The sequence below is a fragment of the Coptis chinensis genome, chromosome 3 (genome assembly GCF_015680905.1).
Source record: "Coptis chinensis isolate HL-2020 chromosome 3, ASM1568090v1, whole genome shotgun sequence".
NCBI classification, from domain to species: domain Eukaryota; kingdom Viridiplantae; phylum Streptophyta; class Magnoliopsida; order Ranunculales; family Ranunculaceae; genus Coptis; species Coptis chinensis.
The window spans coordinates 38,516,938-38,535,658 of record NC_141458.1 but is presented as its reverse complement, the minus strand read 5'-3'; the positions used below and the strand labels follow the sequence as shown (position 1 = coordinate 38,535,658).

Below are 18,721 nucleotides of genomic sequence, written 5' to 3'. Positions count from 1 at the left end.
TTGAAGATAACGAACCACCGCATATATTGGTGACCGGAAAGGTGACGTAGGGAAAATGAGATTGACCGTGAAATCAGCACGTGGCGGCATAAATGGAAAATAAACGGTTCCCATAAACAAAGGCAGTGATATAGATATCCTTTCCGGGTAATGTTGTGTACACTGGCCAAAAGTTGTGACATGTATATTGGGATGGGACCACGACGGCTATTTATAGTGGGGAAACAGTACTAGTAGTAAATAAAACTCATGGACAGAAAGAACACCAGAGTGGGACATTACCGCATTATTATTACTTGACAAGGTGACAACACATCCCTACCATATTATGTGGCTACTGATGTTCGTCCATGACTTTATAGTTCATTCTACTGCCGAGAGCTGTGTGTCTATGTTTGTATGACAAATGGAATTGTATTTCAAGTGCAGTACATTTCCACTGAGTGGAAGTAGTAGTAGTAGTATTACAGGTAATGATTGCATTCCAACTCTAAAATTGTACCCTTCTTAATTTCCTAACTCATTCTTCTTGTTTTGAGCAGGAATAACAACAACTTATCTCAAATGTCCTAGCAGCTATTCGATTACAATAAGGTACATCTCTTACACTCACATCTTCAATAAGATTATGCTGCCATAACAAATGCTACCTATCAAGAAGGAGAAGCATGTAATTACTTTATTATTGTCAGTTGATTAAACTGATTTAAGGATCTTTATCAAAATTACAGGTTTTGATTGTGCTTATCAAGGGTGTCAGAATGTGACCTATGATTAGAAAAATAGAAACACATTTCCAGTACTAGTATTACTAGATTTGAGAGAGAGAGAGAGAGAGCTACGCTCACGGATTATCACAATACGGTGGATTTATATACTAGACCTGAGTAAATTTTCGTAATCAATGTAAATTCTTAAAAAACGAGGCTTCTGCATTTCTCGTTTGATCTTAGAATCAAATTAGCTAGTTGTACTCAATGAATTAAAGGATTTATTTCTATCAACTTTGGGTTGCTTCTAAATTTGATGTGGAGAAAGCCTACAATGATGTGAGAAGGATTTTGTGGGCTGCATGTTGTATTGGCCTGGTTCCAGTGAGAAAGTAATTGCATAGTGTAGCTCGTCAGTGGCCCTTTTTGCACTTGTAAATGGATCTGGCCAGTGCTTTTGGAGTTTTAACGTCTAGGATACGGTGATGCAATACATTTGTATCTCTCAGATTTTGAAGCTTGAAATAGTACTATCTGATTATCTTCAATGTAGTTAACTTTATACACATTCACAACAGTATCTGGAGTAACAGAGGATATTTGTTTTGGATTAGACTCATTTGATAATGCATATGGGATGCATGACCTTGGTTTTTACATAGATTTCTTGTGTATTTGACAAGAGCCATCATTCTTGTTTATTTTGTGTCGTCTCCCAGGGTGCTTTTTCTCTCCATGTATGCAGAGGTCTTCTCAAGCTTGTCTCATTCAATCTCCTGCTTAATATTTTTCACATTCAATCTCACTTCCATTAGTTGTAGGTTTTTTTGCAACTCATCACTTATCAGTATTCAACATTATTCTTCTTATCACTTTTCTTTTGCATCAGAACACTCGGATCTGTAAAGAGAGCTGAAGTAATTCAAAGGCCGAAAGCACACTTGTCAAAGAAAAATGCAAAAGTTGCAAATCTAATCGCTAGACGAAAAGAAAGACTTAACTTGCCTAATTATGACGATGAGTGTCAGAAGTTGTACCCAATCAGTAAATTTCTCAGTCAACCCTCAGGATTTGAATCAATTTTGAACACAAAGGCCTTGCAAGATTTTCAGTCCCTGGATTCTAACACATACAGGTTCTCAGTCTACTTTTCCAGTGCCAACTAGTAGTGTTCCAATTGGTTTGTAGCAATATTATAGAATGAACTCTCTCTATCCATTTCTAATATCGGATTGATTGGAGTATGGAACTCGATTGTGGTTTTCTCTAATGTTAAGCACATGAAAGGTAATGCTAGTAAAGTCAACAAACCAATTAGAGGTATATAATGGGAAGCATCTAATTACTAAAGGAAAGACACTTGTTTCTACTGAAAAATCATGCAGTCCTACTGCTGACGGGGTTCCTTCTGTTTTTCTTTACTGATTGTTTTATACTTTTATTCTTATTTTCACTTCTCTAAGTGTAGAATTTAATTTTCCATGAAGAAAAGTTCTGGTTCCTTTTAGCAGTAAACTAGAATAACAATGGAATATAGAGTCAATACAAAAGATTTTTGTGCTTATCCCAAGTATGCGCATTATGGGATTTTACTCTAAACTTGTCTTTGACTGGATATGTATGCAGGTGCATTCTTCCAAAAGTCCAACTTTTGAACTTTGAAGTAGCTCCTATGCTCGACCTGCGAGTTACCCCAACGAGTGAAGATTGCATTGTTGAGATGCTCTCTTGTAAGGTGAACTGTTTTCGTCGATTGCACTTGCAAAAGTCTTACTTATTTATGTATAAACCCCATTAGGTATTTAGGTCAAGGCCGATTTGAAGAATGTGTATCATTTCTAAAGCTCCGTAGTACCAACAACTTATGTGTATGACTGTGTTTTCATGTTGCACTCTTTTAATTAGAATATGGCATCAAAGTGGTAAATCATGAGAGAGTTCGCATGTTCAAGTTTCTGATACTGCTTTGAGATGAGGGTTGGAGTCATGACGTTTGTATTCGCCCTAGGATATTGTAGTGTGCTTTATATCCTGTTGTTTGCCACACATTTTGTTGGGTATATGTTATTGTGCACTTGTGCGTCTCTCTAACAGCTTAAGGTTTTGGAGTCAAGTGGCCCATAAACAGGTTTTGTTAACTATATCATCAACTGGCTAAATTGATTCAGATATGGCGTTATACTCCAAAATATCACCAAGTCGCAAGTGAAGTGAGTCAATCTCAGTGTAATCCATACGCTCACAAAACACAACATTACTAACAATGAATATAGCGCTGGCCACTTGGTTATCTCAATTCACAGTCACAAGATCATGTAGAGTGATACGCACGTTAGAATCTTGGTAGGTTCGACTTGGGTACTTAGCCTCAACCATAGAACAACAACCATAGAGCGTCCCTTTGCTACAACGTAAAAAGAATTTGCGAACAAAATATCAATAACAAAAAGTAGAGCAATGATTAATCTTATTACCTGCCCAACCAGCAATAGGAAAACCAATCAATGCCCTAGATAGCGGATGGCTGGAGAAATCTTCAAATTTCAAAAGAAGATAGCTTCCAGATACCACTATTGAAGTAAATGCATAATTTGACTGACAGATGTGATAAACTGCGTACAAGTTACAATGGTTAGCGTCATTCTTGTTTTATTTGGTATCTATACTCCTGATATTGGATAGATATATGTACCTCAGCTACAATCATGACCAGTTTGTTCTTACGTTCTGTACATGGCATATAATTTAATGGTAAAATGTTTGTACAACTAGCTAGCCCCCATTTTGTTGCTTCTGTTTCCTTCCAGTGATATATGCAGTGTGCTCATGACATCAAATCTGTACATTATTATTATTTTTTTCTGTGTTTTGGAAGAGGTCTGAGGGCTGTGAATACTAATTTGTATCAATTTTGTAAAGATCTGCATGTTTCTCGATGATATGTTCCCAGATGACGTGTGAATGGATGACATTGATTCTATTGCCTTCTGTCAGTAATGCTCAAATCAAATGGTCCTGTGAAATGTTAACTTAACAGAACTAGAATCGATCCATACACATGCACATCTAGCTTATACTACTAGACACTAGAGTTCATGTTTGATTCTTTGTACTGTTTGATGCTTCGAAAGGATGGCGAAATTTGATTGTGAGAAAGTCCTATTGTTCTAACACATTTTTCTGTTATTTTTTAATTACTTGTTCAGTTTGAGGGTTCTGATGTTGTGGAACGCCAAAATGACAGATTTTCAGGTAAAGTTTCTTTTGTATTTGGAACTTTTAGGTTTTTAACCAGGCCTAGATATCTCTCAAGATAAATTTGATTACAACGCCTTGTGGTGTTTAAGATCAAAGGTGTTAAAACTTACAGGGCCTCTTAATCATGTAGAAATAAACAAATTCCCAGCCCCCCATACACTCACACATTTTGGAGAGCAACTGTTCTTTTTTATTTTTGTTGTAAGAGAAAACACACATTAACAATGATAGGGATTTTCCCTCTCCTCTTTTACTTTCCTTTTCTTTTGTTTATTTATTTATTGCAGCATCCATGAGAAATCACATAACCTGGAGTGAAGACGGTGAGCGGTATTTGGATATTGACGTGAAATTGAATATTTCCCTTGAGGTTATTCAAACTTTAAGTTCACAGATTCTATATAATGCCTTTCGGGTACTGATGAAATGCTTAATGAATTCAAGATTGGTATAAAAGGTCTGGAGCATGCTTTTTAATGTTTAACAGTAGGCTATAGTGCTATACCATGAAATTGCCATCATGCATGATATTCGAACTGTTTGTTTCATTGACTTGCTGCATAAGTACTCATCCTTGGTGTTGCATAAGTTTATAAGTTTATCATATTTTAGAATTCAATATAATGTTCGAAGGACAAAAGAAAATCTTGTATTCATTGCTCAGTTACGAGACTAATGTGTATGCTCAGGCACTTGTGCCCTTGTTGTTTTCTAAACCAACTTCAAACTTTAATATTAGATGAAGTACTACACCCCACAGAACACAACTTACTGTTACAGATCTATTTGTTTAGTGTTATGGTTTATGCGCTGCAGCTGAATCATAAGTTGGCTACTCATGTGTGTGTGAGGGCGAGAGATACTACGCTTATTAGACCAAATCTCGCGCTGCTTTGTGCCTCTTTTTTTTATATGAAATGGATGTTTATTACTTTATTGGATATTGTTTCATTTGTAAAGTTTGTCTCATTATCTGCAGCACTGTTCTTACTATTGTTTTTAGTAATTGTACTTACTTTTTGTCACCATATTCATAACATTTCTTATTTTTGTCAAGACAGATAGACTTAACAAAAAGATGGATATTAATATATATATATTTTTTTTGAATTAGTTTTTGGGTTAGGCAGACCCTTACCTGTATTAATTTTGCGAATAAACTTTTCCAATCTTATCCTCCTTTACAATACAATGTAACTTTTTGTCTAGAGGAGGAACAAAATAAGAGACAACACTTACATTTGCTAGGCCAGCTAAGTAATCAGCTGCCTGTTGCATTCCCTAAAGACATCATTAATAAGAGAGAACCAGTTTGAGACTGTTTTGATTTCAGCTACCAGATTTTCACAGTACCAAGGTACTCTCTCCCTTCCCAGTAGGATCATGATGAACCTAAGAGAGTCCGATGGCACTACTACTCTATGAATTAGCTTAGTGTGACATCCTTGTAACCCTTGAAGAATGGCTAACAGTTCCTGAAACAAGATGGACTTCTAACCTCCAGAGCCAGAAAAACAACAATATTACATTTCCATCATTGTCTATTATCATAACCCCCTGTACTACAATTCAACTCAGACACCGAGCCATCAGTGTTGAGCTTATATGTACCCTGTTCTGGCTTCAGCCATTTGCAATGCTTCTGATGGGAGCTTTTGAACTTAGCCATTGTACCAAGTCTATCAAGTAACACTCTGATACTAGTAACATTTTTAACTTCACCCAATTGACCTTGTAAGTATACTTACATATCCTTCAGTAGTCTTTCCTCTACTACTTGCCATGGTTGTACTTTGTTTGGGAACCTTCTCTGATTTCTCTCTATCCACACATAGTAAAGAGCAGCACACACATACACTTTGATGATCTCAGCCTCTAGAGTGTTCTGACAACTTTTACCATATAGAAACCACCATTCTTCATTTGAGTTCATCGAAAGAGTTTGAATCCCCAACTGGAGTTGCTATAGGTGCATTCAAAGAATTTTTATTATTATTATTTTTTATCGGTAAAATTAGGATATATATATTGATAATGGAAAAAAACAATTACAAAAAGGATGAGATATCCAACAACTACAAGTAACAAAAAAAATAAGAAAAACTAAACAACAAAAAGGATCGTTCCCTAGGTTACTACAAAACAAGAAGAAAGAAAGAAAAACATCGGAATCAAAACATGAATGACTCCCATTTACACACAATGTACTCAAAAGAAATGTCTTGGGTCTCCTCATGCGCCTTAGACCAGAAAAATAGAAAGCCATTTATAACTCCCTCAAAGTGTCTCTTGTTTTGCTCCAACCGTAGTCCCCACAAGATGGCAAAAGAAACCATACTCCAGATTCTCCTCCCCTTACGTGAGTGAGCAGATACATTGCAAAATGCTAGAAACAACTTCACCGAACCTGGACGCACCCATTGGACCCTTGACATCAGAATAAAAGCACTCCATACCCCCCAAGAGAAAGGACACAAAAAAGGGTATGGTTCACAGAATCACCATCCGACAAACATAAAGGACAAAAATTGATCAAGGCTTCCTTGAAGCGTCTCTTTCGAAGGTTATCAATAGTTAACACACGACCCAAAGAAGAACACCAAACAAAGAAAGCAACCTTGAAACAAAGAAAGCGACCTTGGAAGGGACCTTAGCACCCCAAATAAAATAACTGGGAAAGAAAGACAAAGGTGTAGGAAAAGGAAGGGGGCGAAGACTGAGAAACTCAAAGTAAAAGGATTTTGTGGAAAAACTCTCATTATTGTTAATAGACCAAAGGCATTTATCTTTGTCCGGTCTCACAGAAGGAATAGAGTCCAGTTTGCATGTGAGTGTCGCCAGTCGCCATACTCACTATGTCTCGGTCTGAGAGTTCCGTATCAATACCTAGATCTGGCAATTATCTTCTCGCATAAACACACAAACTGGATGATTCTTGAAGTTTGATAAAGCATATAATCGAGGAAAAGACAAAAAGAGAGGTCTCTCATCTAACCAAACATCCTCCCAAAACCTAAAGCTCTCACCATTCCCCAAACAAAATCTAATGTTCCTTTGGAAAGCCTCAGACACTTTGGAAATGCCCTTCCAAACCCCACATCCATAAGGAGTGGTCAGCAATCCTCGCCGAATCTGGACGAAATAACTTTCCTCCACAAACTCTCTTTTTCCTCCCCAAAAACGTCATAGCCATTTGTCTAGCAAAGCTAGGTTGAACTCATGAAGCATACAAAAGCCCAAACTCCCGTCATGCTTAGATAGCCATAGTTTACCCCACCAAATGATATATATGCCTATCCTCAGTGTCATCCCACAAAAAGTTTGCAATAATTGACTCAATACGGTGAGCAACACTTATTGGTAAGCGAAAAAGGGACATGTAATACACCTGTAACTAGATGAGGTGCTCTTTATCAAAATAACCCAATCCCCTTTGGACAAAACACGTCTTTTCCATCCGGCAAGTTTCTTACTAAAACTCTTGATAATCGGGTCCCAAATGGCTCTAGATCTATACTTCGCACCCAAAGGGAGTCCTAAATGTTTAGACGGTTCTACCCCGAAGTGCATCCAATGAAGGAGGCCAAACTATCCACCTCCAAACTGTCTACCCAAAAAAATTGTGCTCTTAGACATGTTTACTCTCAAAGCAGAAACATACCCGAAGGTATCTCAACTGCTCACTCCCCTCCCCAATAAATACTTTGAGTTCTCCCTAGATTGGTTACATAGGAAACAGTGCAACACGACGTGCTCTGCAAGACCTTCTTCTTAACAAGTCTATCTTGAGTAGGTAAATTACCAGCAAATAAATGTCATGCTGTGAAAGAGTGTTTAGGCATTACCATCGTACCCCACACCATATTATACCATCTGACCCTTTCTCTAGGAGCTCTTAAAGCATTATAAGCTGATACAGAACTGTAAATTCCTTTGGGATCTGGAGTCCACATCACTCTATCTTTTTCTAGAAATCTATTGATGTCAGTATTCAAAATCTATTCTCTTAACTCAGAGCACTGTAGATTATGGACACGGGAATTCCATTCTGCACTACTGATCAATTCACTCACCTTGGCCTCAAGGGGTGGTTGAATATAATTCCTTGCATTCTGATCTTCAATGAGAGGTCTAGTGGAGCACCAGAGATCATACCAAAGAGAAGTTTCATTGCCAGATGCAATGCTATACTTTATGAACTTGCAAGCTGTTGTTCTCAACTCAAGAATGTTTCTCCAGACCCAAGAGCATTCTCTAGGACATGGCATTGTCCAAAAGCTCTTATTCTTAATGTGATGATTCCAAGCCCAGGAAACCCATAGACTTTTCTCTTTGGAAACTATCTTGAAGATGAGACCACAATACCCAGCCTTATTCCGCTGACCTAGATTCATAATTCCCAAACCACCTTCCTTTTTTGTTAAAGCCAATTACTCGTTACTAGCATGATGCATTTTCCTCTCCATAATATTATTACTTTAGTTGTTATAGGCATATCGGCATATGTTACTCATAAGTTTTGATCGATAGACTTGACATGTTACTTGAAGTTACATCATATGCTGCTTCATGGATACATTTACTTCAATATTCAGTCACTTAGATGTTCTTTACCCTTCTTAATTGAAGAGACATTATTGTTGAATCAATGTTTGTGGGTTGTCATTGGAAGTACTTAGTTCTTGTAACTTCATTAACAGGTCTACACACGGCCGTTCACTTATTTGCCGACATCTGCAATTGAAAAGCCTGGAAATGTGTAAGAACTGCTTGTTTTGACTTCAGATATTGAGCTGTATTTAAAAATTAAGAAACTGAGGTATGTATACATGAATAGGAAAGACAAATTGTTATAATTTGCTCGATTTTTGTTTCACATGCTAATTCCTATTTGCAGTGTATTTTCTCCCTTGAGCATTGGAAAAATGTTGTTTATGTCCAAATTTTGACTCTACATTGGACTTGAAAATGAAAACATGGTTACCACAAAAGTCATGCCATTTAATAGAATCAACATATATTGCGATCTTTTCTGATAGTGTGTTCTATGAATTTATGAATCAACAAGATTCCTAAGAGTTCAATAGTAGCACGTTTGCAACTGAAGGAACTGCACTTATATTTTTGTTTATTCCTTCTTCAATTAATTAACAAGGGGATGTGTTGCATTTGCTCCTGAGGCTCAACTAACTGGTGTATTTGTAAAAGGCTAGCTGGTAGGATGCTGTAAAAATTTCATACTAAAATGTTGCCTTCCGTCACCAGTTTTGGTTGCTTCTCTTGTTCTTCGTTCGTAATTTCAAAACACTCATCATGATGATAGCTACATGAACCATATTTATGATATTGACATTTGACAGTATGTTTTTCTATAGGGTCATGCAATCCCTAGTGGATAGGCTTGTTCCTCTGCTGCTCCAGCAACTTCTTCAAGATTATGATGATTGGGTCCAAGAGCAACTCAAGATTTCTACCTGATTCTCTTTTTATATTGATTGGGCTGGTAAATGCTACACTAAAATTGCATATCACATATGAATGTGTTGTAGCACGTTTTACTTACTCAAGAATTATACTCCCCCAGCCCCCAGTCCTCAACTTAAGTTTTGATTTAGGTACAAATTTTACAAATTTATTACTACTATTTTAAATGTGGGGATGGTTATATGAACTCAACCTTAGAGTGACTCCAAATGAACTCCACCACCGAAAGTGGATTTATAAGATGAGGGCTGATTTTTGGTGAAGATAGTCTTCTCATAATTGAGAATCTCACTTACAAAAAAAATCAGCTCAATTGAAAATGTTTAACCTTGTCAAAAGTTGTTTTGAAATTTAGAAATTCTGGACTGTTGGATAATTTTATGGCATTGTAAGCAAATTTTGATAAGTCTAGACATCTTCAAATGTGCTGATTTTTTCTAAGGATAATCTATATTGTGGGGAGAGCATCTCCACCGAAAATCAGCTTCTAATTCATTGTTTTTGATGGTGGAGTTTTTTTGAAGTTTATATACGTATAACCATCCCCTTTAAATATTCTAACATGGAAGATGTGTATGCCTGGCATAAATATCTCTGCACCTCTTTCATTCACTTTGATATCAGGATCCTCATTATATCTTTTACGGCTTCTGCTATCATTATCTTCTCCATCACTTTTTACCTCATGCTCTTTTCCTTCATGCCTCTCATGTTTCTCTACACCTCTTTCATGCACTTTGATATCACAACGAACATGTTCTGCATCATCCCTAACCTCGCGCTCTTTGGTTGCAAACATCCTTTCATTTTCATCTGCACCTTAATATCACAATCCTCATTACCTCTTTCACTCCTGCTATCACGTTCTTTTGCATCACAATCACCCTCGTGTTCTCCCTATCTTCTGTTTCGTGTTTCATGCTTCTTGCTTCCCCAGTCCTCATCCTCCCCTTGCATTCTGCTTCCACGCTCATCCTTACCTAGCTTAATACTTCCACCATCTTCCTTAAACCTTTTGTACTTTCTACTTGGATGTCCATGTCCTTCAGTATGAAGTTGATGATGCCTATCCAAACTCAAAAGAAAATCTCCCTCTCGATCACCCAGCTTCCTATACTTCCTGGCAGCACACTCGAGCTCATCCCTGGTATCTTTATGCTTTGTGTGTTCTGTCTCTTTAACTGAATTCTGTTTTCTCAGCTTTTGACTCAGATTGCTCTTCAAAATTCCCAGTGTCCAATTTTCTTTCCTCTCCTCGCAAGACTTCCATATCTCTTATCCTTGGTATCCCTTCTACTGATGTCTTGATTAATTCTTGCATCCCGATTCATCTTTCCTAGTTTATCACTTCCAGTGCACTGTGTAGACCCGAGCTTCTTTTTGTTAGGTTTCATCTTAATATGTCTATCCAATTCCGTTATACATTTTTTCTAATGTTCTTAAGTCTTAACCAAGGTACTTCATCTACCCTGTGTACGATTTTTTCAGCTCTCATGGAGTCTGAAGCAATTGTCGCATGCTTAATTCATATCTTTACATATCTTTAAAGGTGCACATAGTCCTGTTTCAATGCCTTTCATCTCTTGGCAGTGAACTCACCTCTTCCTAGTACTTCCACAAAAAGGCAGCACCACTTGTCCTTGTAAATCCTGATCAGGCTCCCAAAACCAGTACCAGTACATATATAGAACCTGATCAGTGTTTATCATGGTCGTGCCCTGTAGTTCTCTCAATTAAGTGCATACCACTGCAGCTCTTATGCATGTAAAGGCATTACATACAACCCAAGCCCGATAGCCATCAATAATCCAAGTCATCCAATTGAGATTGGTTGTTGAATTCTACCCGTTGATTGACTACAAAAATGGTTAATAGATATCCTCAGAATTCTATGTTTACTCTTGATAACGTCTTGTATGCTTGTAGGTTTTGTGTCTCAGGATTTTATTTCATTATCTTATGCACTTTCTTTTCCAGGCTTATTTTAACAGGATTGTTTCAATCACTGCGTCAAAACTGTTGTATTGACCACATCTGGTTCCGGACTTCAGGTAGCTCCATCTATTTTTGTCGTGGATTATCTGTATAAAAATGTGCCCACTAGCGTGCCACTTTGTATTAATAGTCAACTGAACAAATGCAACATTCTTGGAATTACTCATACGTTTGGAGAAGCCCGATGCTGCTGCTAGCACACATCCATGTTGATTATGGGGACTTCACTTTGGACTTGATCTGTCTGCTTCAGAGAGACCTTTAGTATGATTTTATCAATTTGAGTAGGAATTTTTGGTTATGTTTGTCCATTGAATATTATGATGTGTATCTGAGCAGTAACCAGAGAGATTAAAACCTCAATTCCTTGTGATGCGCTGTAATGTTATTTCAATATAAAGTTATTTCAGAGTATGGAGATTTTCTGATACTTCTGTTAGATCTGTTCTTATTTCTGCGTTTTATAGTTCTTGCTACTTTACGTAAGCCTTCGAACAAATGATAAATATACTTGCCTTCTTGTTCCTCCTTGTTTTTCCTAATTTCACCTCAAAAAGAGCGACAACTAATCCATCACACTTGTACAATATTTTTCAAATCCATCAGCCTATGTAAGACCCAAAAGTTTCAAATTTTCTTGAAGCATTTTCTTAAGAAGGTTTTCGTGCTTGCGAGACTTTTTCATGAAAAAATGTATATTTTCTTGAGAAAATCGTCCTAGCAAACAGGTTAAATTCTCAGTCAAGCGTGTGGAAAATGCTTCTTAGGGCATCTCCAATGGGGGGTGTAAAATTACACCTCTACCTAGGCTCCACGTAGGTGCCATTAGTATTTTACAACTCTAATTGCATAATATTGTATAACCTGTAAAGACTATATTTCTCAATTAGTCTTACAACTTAGGATAATGGGATTGAGTTGTGGATTTGACTGAGCTCGCGATAGACGCGAGTTGCCTACGTATCCAGTTCTCCGGTGAACTGGAATAAAGTCTAACATAGTTCCTATTGATTGGTTCTTTGAATAGGAAAATGGATTGATTGTGGAGAAGAAGTCATGCCCTTCCAGAGTGGAGAAGGTCCCCTCGAGATGATGTCTCCGGCCTCCTGATTTTATCGCCCCTCTACTTAATGTGGTCTTGAATGAGCTTTAATGAGGGTGCAATAAAGTGCATGGTTATTGTTACATAATTGTTGTAACATCTGCCTTTCCATCTTTGAGCGTTACAATACCTAGTTGTGGTCTTGGTATAAGCGATCTGGTTGCGGTAGTGATATGAGCATCCTGGCAGGTCTTGATATAGTTACGAGTTTGTGCTGGACACGTGTATAATATATGTTGGTTGTGTATATTAGTCCCTCACACAGCCCCCTCTCATTAGGTCGTTCCTATTTCTTAGGATGATCTGATGAAAGATTAACTCCACACGTGGGAAACACATGGGTTACGTAATGATTGAATATGAGAATGATGTTGCTTTGACAAGTACTAGATTAATCCTAGAAGTGTAGGCCCTCAATTAGTGAGAAGATTGTAGCTCAAGAGAGCGTTCTGATTTCTACACTGAATTGATCTTAGAGGTATAGGTCATTAATTAGTGAGAAGATTGTAGCTCGAGAGAGCATTGGACCTCAAGTGAGCGTTCTACTCTAGGGTGTATTGGAGTTCGTGTGAGCGTAGGTCTAGGGACTCTTAGTGCTTAAGTAAGCGTTCTGCTCAAGTGAGTGTAGGTCGAGGGACCATTAATGCTTAAGTAAGCGTTCTGCTCGAGTGAGCATAGGTCAAGGGACCTTTTAGTGCTTAAGTAAGTGTTCTGCTTTAGTAGGTCAAAGGACCTTTTAGCACTTATGTAAGTGTTCTGCTCAAGTGAGTGTAAATCAAGGGACTTTTTAGCGCTTATATAAGTGTTCTGCTCGAGTGAGCGTAGGTCAAGGGACCTTTAGTGCTTAAGTAAACGTTCTACTCGAGTGAGCGTAGGTTAAGGGACCTTTTAGTGCTTACGTAAGCATTCTGCTCCAACAGGTTAATGGACCTTTTAGTGCTTAAGTAAGCGTTCTGCTCCAGTAGGTCAAGGGACCTTTTAGTACTCAAGTAAGCATTTTACTCCATTAGGTCAAGGGACCTTTTAGCGCTTATGTAAACGTTCTGCTCGAGTGAGCGTAGGTCAAGGGACCTTTAGTACTTAAGTAAGCATTTTACTCGAGTGAACGTAGGTCAAGGGACCTTTTAGTGCTTAAGTAAGTGTTCTGCTCCAGTAGGTCAAGGGCCCTTTTAGCGCTTATGTAAGCATTCTGCTTGAGTGAGCGTAGGTCGAGGGACCCTTAGTGCTTAAGTAAGCGTTCTACTCGAGTGAGCATATATCAAGGGACTAGGAGTGCTCACGTGATCGTTCTACTCTAGGGAGCGTTTGAGCTCGAGTGAGTGTATTGCTTTATTAAGCATTCTGCACTGGGCCGGCCCTTAATGTATAGGTTCCCAACTGGTGAGAAATGTTAGCACTATGTAGCATTCAAGCTCGAGTGAGAGTTTTGCTCAAGTGAGCGATGTGGCCCACGGGAGCCTGGTGCACTTAGAGAGCGTTCTGTACTGAGTCGGTCCTAGAAGTATAGGTCCCCAACTAGTGAGAAGTGGTGACGCTATGTAGCGTTTAGTCATTCAGAACGTGGAGCTTTGGAGAGCGTTTGAGTTCGTTTGAATGTTTAACTCTTAAAGAGCGTTATGCACTTAGTTGATCCTAGAAATATAGGTCTCCAACTAGCGAGAAGTGTTAAGGCTAAGTAGCCTATGAGCTATGTAGCCTTGAGCTCGAGTAAGTGTTTTAATGTGGAGAACGTTTAAGCTCTGTAGAGTGTTTTAGTTCGATTGAGTGATCGGGTGGTTCTAGTGAGCATTTGAGCTCGAGTGAGCGTTTTGATTTTGGAGGTCGCAGTTGATAGCTAGCCTTGAATTGGCGTGACTGTAGCGAGCCCCAGCTTTGGAGCTTGATTGACCTGTAAAAAATGTGAGCTAATACTTTAGATGCGGTAGTAATTCACTAATTATGGAGATGCATAGAGTATAATAACTGAATTGAACCTATTTAGATAGTAATGAGTAGCCACAGTTCGGATATGGCTGTGACTAGCCCCCAGTTTGGAGCTTGATTGACAAGCACTAGATCGAATTGTGCGTATGGCTGTTGCGAGCTCCCATTTAGAGTGCAATCTACCTATGATAAATCGAGCTCCCGTTCATAGTCAATGACCTATTATAACTGTATTATCCTGCAATAAATCAATTTGCCAAGGAGCGAGAACGAGCCTCCACTTTACAATCCGAGCGACCTATAACGGATTGAGAGTTTGTTCGACCTCCAGCATATCGGTCAGTAGTGATGCACTTTCAAAAATGCAAGTGTGTGAATCTGTATCCATTTGTGGTCTAGCAATAACTTGATTCTTTGCTATTATGGATGACAATATTCAACTTGATTTGAACCTTTATCTAGCAACATGACGTATTATTTGTACCGAGAAATGTAGTTGAGAACGAATGATTGATTTCTTCGTCTTTGTAATATATAGGTATATATGGAAAACTGCACTACAAAAAATTAGTTCAAATGTTAAAGGTATGGTAATAGCCAAAAAAACCAAGTTACTTCAACTTTGAGTGGAGAACGCTGCAAGTAGTTCAAAGGTTTCTCCCTTGAAGGTCCTGGAATGCTCCTTTAATTCAAGAAGCGAGCGTGTTAAGTCTCCGTTTAGTTCGCCACCATTTAGCCGCATGTCGGCCGATCGAACAGACATAGCAATTCAATGATAGTACCTGCAATAACTCTAGCTATACCAAGAAGATTGTCAGTGGTATATATAGGCGATCTACTGATGAGGTCGAGCAATATCATTTGTTGTTTGTAGCTGGTCATGGTTAATTAGTGACCACTCTATCTAGAGCAATCAAGGAGATGAATACCCATTCACACAGGTAGTAAGTTTAACTACCCTTTCGCTAGTGGCATATTAAATGAGTTAAGTCACATTAATCTCTGTAAATGTTATTGTTATAACTAGACAAATCAATTATATGCAATACCAAAAGAGTACGTTGGTGCGTATAAGAGTTGGTAACCAAGCGTCATTATAAGCCTTAATACCTAGGATCCAACAAAAGTAATGAAAGCCTCCAACTATGTACTGTAACTTTCGAACATAATTAGAAATTGCATCTCTTAGGTGGTCGCTATTTAGTCGGGAAGTTAGCTTAGCCAATCAAATGGCCTAGTGATTAAAGGAGTTGAGTCGTGCTGATTTCTGTAACTGATAAAAAGAAATTAAACCCCATCTGGATATCCGCCAGCGACCTAATAACATCAGTTCGAAATTTGATGCATGACTCAAGAAATTTTGTAACTTCCAAACGAGGTCATGGACTCATGGCCATAGCCACAGTAGTATTTGATATTTCTTGAATGCCACCATGCAAGACTTTGTAAGCAAAATAAAGGTATTGGTAAGCAAATGAATATGCAAATGATATTCAAACTGTTGTTCATGCGACATAGGCGATAATTGTATAAATTCATGACTATATATGTTGAATATAATAATTGAACATAAACAAGATTGTTCATAAATGAATTGAACTTTTGGCCTTTCCCATGAACCGTAACAAAACCCACTCAAAGGGCTATGTAGTATGAAACTATGAAATATTAAGCAGATCGATAAGGAAAAACTTATCTTTCATGTACAGATTTACTCCGTGGCAAGCAAGCCTCTTTGGTTGATTGTTTGAGAACAACCAACACCATGCTTCGTGGGCTTGAGAATAACAAGTGAAAAGTGTAGTTTTCTCAAGAACTTCGACCCGCAGACGGCGCCAATGTAAATACTAGATTTCGTAATTAGCCTTACAACTTAGGATAATGGGATTGAGTTGTGGATTTGACTGAGCTCGCGATAGACGCGAGTTGCCTACGTATCCAGTTCTCCGGTGAACTAGAATCAAGTCTGACGTAGTTCCTATTGATTGGTCCTTTAAATAGGAAAATGGATTGATTGTGGAGAAGAAGCCATGCCCTTCCATAGTGGAGAAGGTCCCCTCTAGATGATGCCTCCTCCTGATGCCCTGTACTTAATATGGTCTTGAATGAGCTTTAATGAGGATGCAATAAAGTGCATGACTGTTGTTACATAATTGTTGTAACGTCTACCTTTCCATCTTTGAGCGTTACGAGACTTGGTTGTGGTCTTGGTATAAGCCACCTGGTTGCGGTCATGATATGAGCGTCCTGGCAGGTCTTAGTATGAGCAACCTGACAAGTCTTGATATAGTGACGAGTTGTGCTGGACACGTATATAATATGCGTTGGTTGTGTATATTAGTCCCTTACATAACCTATAAATATCCACACTCTATACTTAGAAGTGTAAAAAAAATTGGATTTTAAACTCGGGCGTCACTTAAAGTGACGTCTCTCTTTAATTTAAATTGGGACGACGTTCGAGTTAAAAAATTACTTTAGAATTAGAAAGGGACGCTACTTAAAGTGATGTCCGAATTTTTTTTTGTTCGGACGTTGATTAAAATGTCGCCCGAGCTATTTATCAACTGATAGCGAGATGAGGAATTCCCCACCTCCTCTATCAACTAATACTCTATTATTTACGGTATACCACCCCCGTTGGAAATAGTTTTTTGACATTTGGAGTGTAAACTTTACACTCTATACAGTCTACACCCTCCATTGGAGATGCCCTTAATTACGAGTCTCATGAGTCTACTTTGGGGTGAGGGTCGAGTTTCTATCCTTTCGCCCAAAATGTATGGTTTTCTAGCTTTAATCTCCCCCCCCCCCAGACAACGGGACATCCAAGTCAACCAAGCTTGATTGTTATCTTTTTGGTCAAGACATGTAAGAAGACTTCTTTACCCTTTGCTTGTACAATGACATATATATCCCGTGACTTTCCCAAAGACCATCCTAGAAGTCAAACTCAACTAAGACACGTGTCATCATCTCCTCAAGTCTATCCAACGGTTGTAATTGCATAAAAGATCAACTGAAAAACAGAAGTTTTTAATTACCCCTCCCCCCCACTATATTTAATATAATTAGCCTTAACCACCACCCCCCCCCCCCCCTCCCCAATCATTAAACTACAATTTATTGGTTTGTGCAAGGTAGGAGAATACCATTATCTTTTCACATGTTGTATTGGACAAGTTTCAAACACTTTCACATTCCAATTTGGCTTCCAAATGACGAATTTGGTGAAGTATAATACCCTTTGGTTGGTGTTTAAACTAAATTGAGGTTAAAAAAATTGGGGTCTAGCTAAATTGAGGCTTAATTGGGGGGTTGCTAAGTGTTTTTGTGTATTTTAAGTTGGTGGTGGTGGTAGTGGTGTATGGCTTAGAGAAGATGATGAGGGTAATTATGTAATTTTATAATGTTAAGGGTGTGAGTATCATTTGATAAGGGGATTGGTGGTAATCGTCGGATAGAGTTCGCGAGATCATGACACGTGTCCTAGATGGTTTGAATCCCAATTTTGTTTTTGCCAAAGTCACAGAATATTTATGTAATTATACCTAGAAAAGGGCATTAGAGTTTTTTAATTTGTTTTGACCAAAAACATTACCATCAAACTCAAAATTGAGTGGGATGTGCTGTGGTCTTGGGCAGGGATGATGAATATCATGATCTTCCTTACCTTTCAGTCCAGCTTCCAATATCAATCCCTTCAAAATCTGTCTCAAAAACAAACAATCAAAGTAAATCTGTCATTAATGCCAGAGTGGGTAATCTATTATCTTGCCATGGTCAGATACTTGATCTAATCTTGCTATATATGCTGCTGTAGTGCTGCACAAGAGTTTAATCTTTAATACAACTATGACAATTAGCAGAGTAAACAAAGTGTGGATCATGAACGCATCAGGAGAATAGAAACTACCACTTGATCAAGTAACTCAACATGGTAATACAATAAGGAAAAGTATATCACAATGGATTTAACACCTAATTATCAGGAAAAAAATAAAACAAAATAAAGTCTAAATAACACATCGAATCAATATCAAGCTCATTTGACATTGATTTTTGGGTTAACGAATATTACCCCTCGTGAAATTAGGGTCCCCAAGTTGACTTTTTTTTAGTGTACTTACGGGAGAGACCCTAATTTCCCCATCTAGTAAGGGGGAAATCCTAATTGGCCCATCTAGTGGGGGGTGGTGGTTAATACTAACTAGACGCAATGTCAATTTCATTTGGCATTAGAAAAAAA

At 38.1% G+C, this 18,721-nt stretch overlaps 1 protein-coding gene across 9 annotated transcripts; it reads left to right on the top strand.

The window, feature by feature from the left end:
* Nucleotides 1-99: 99 nt before the first annotated feature.
* Nucleotides 100-11,861, top strand: LOC147509534 (DUF1997 family protein, putative (DUF1997)). 9 transcript variants are annotated; one of them, XR_015218511.1, is made up of 10 exons: nt 100-470; nt 543-594; nt 1,600-1,845; nt 2,337-2,445; nt 3,917-3,962; nt 4,256-4,338; nt 8,669-8,727; nt 9,344-9,471; nt 11,430-11,503; nt 11,628-11,861. XR_015218511.1 is itself a non-coding variant. In XM_086601792.1 (9 exons), the coding sequence occupies exons 1-8, from the start codon at nt 407-409 to the stop codon at nt 9,444-9,446; spliced, it is 762 nt and encodes a 253-aa protein (XP_086457918.1). In that variant the 5' UTR covers nt 100-406; the 3' UTR covers nt 9,447-9,471; nt 11,430-11,861. The 9 variants fall into 9 exon arrangements, 4 of the variants coding, with proteins under 4 accessions (XP_086457918.1, XP_086457917.1, XP_086457920.1 ...); XR_015218509.1 differs by having other exon boundaries at nt 4,256-4,383; XR_015218510.1 differs by having other exon boundaries at nt 4,256-4,383; nt 11,578-11,861.
* Nucleotides 11,862-18,721: the final 6,860 nt, after the last annotated feature.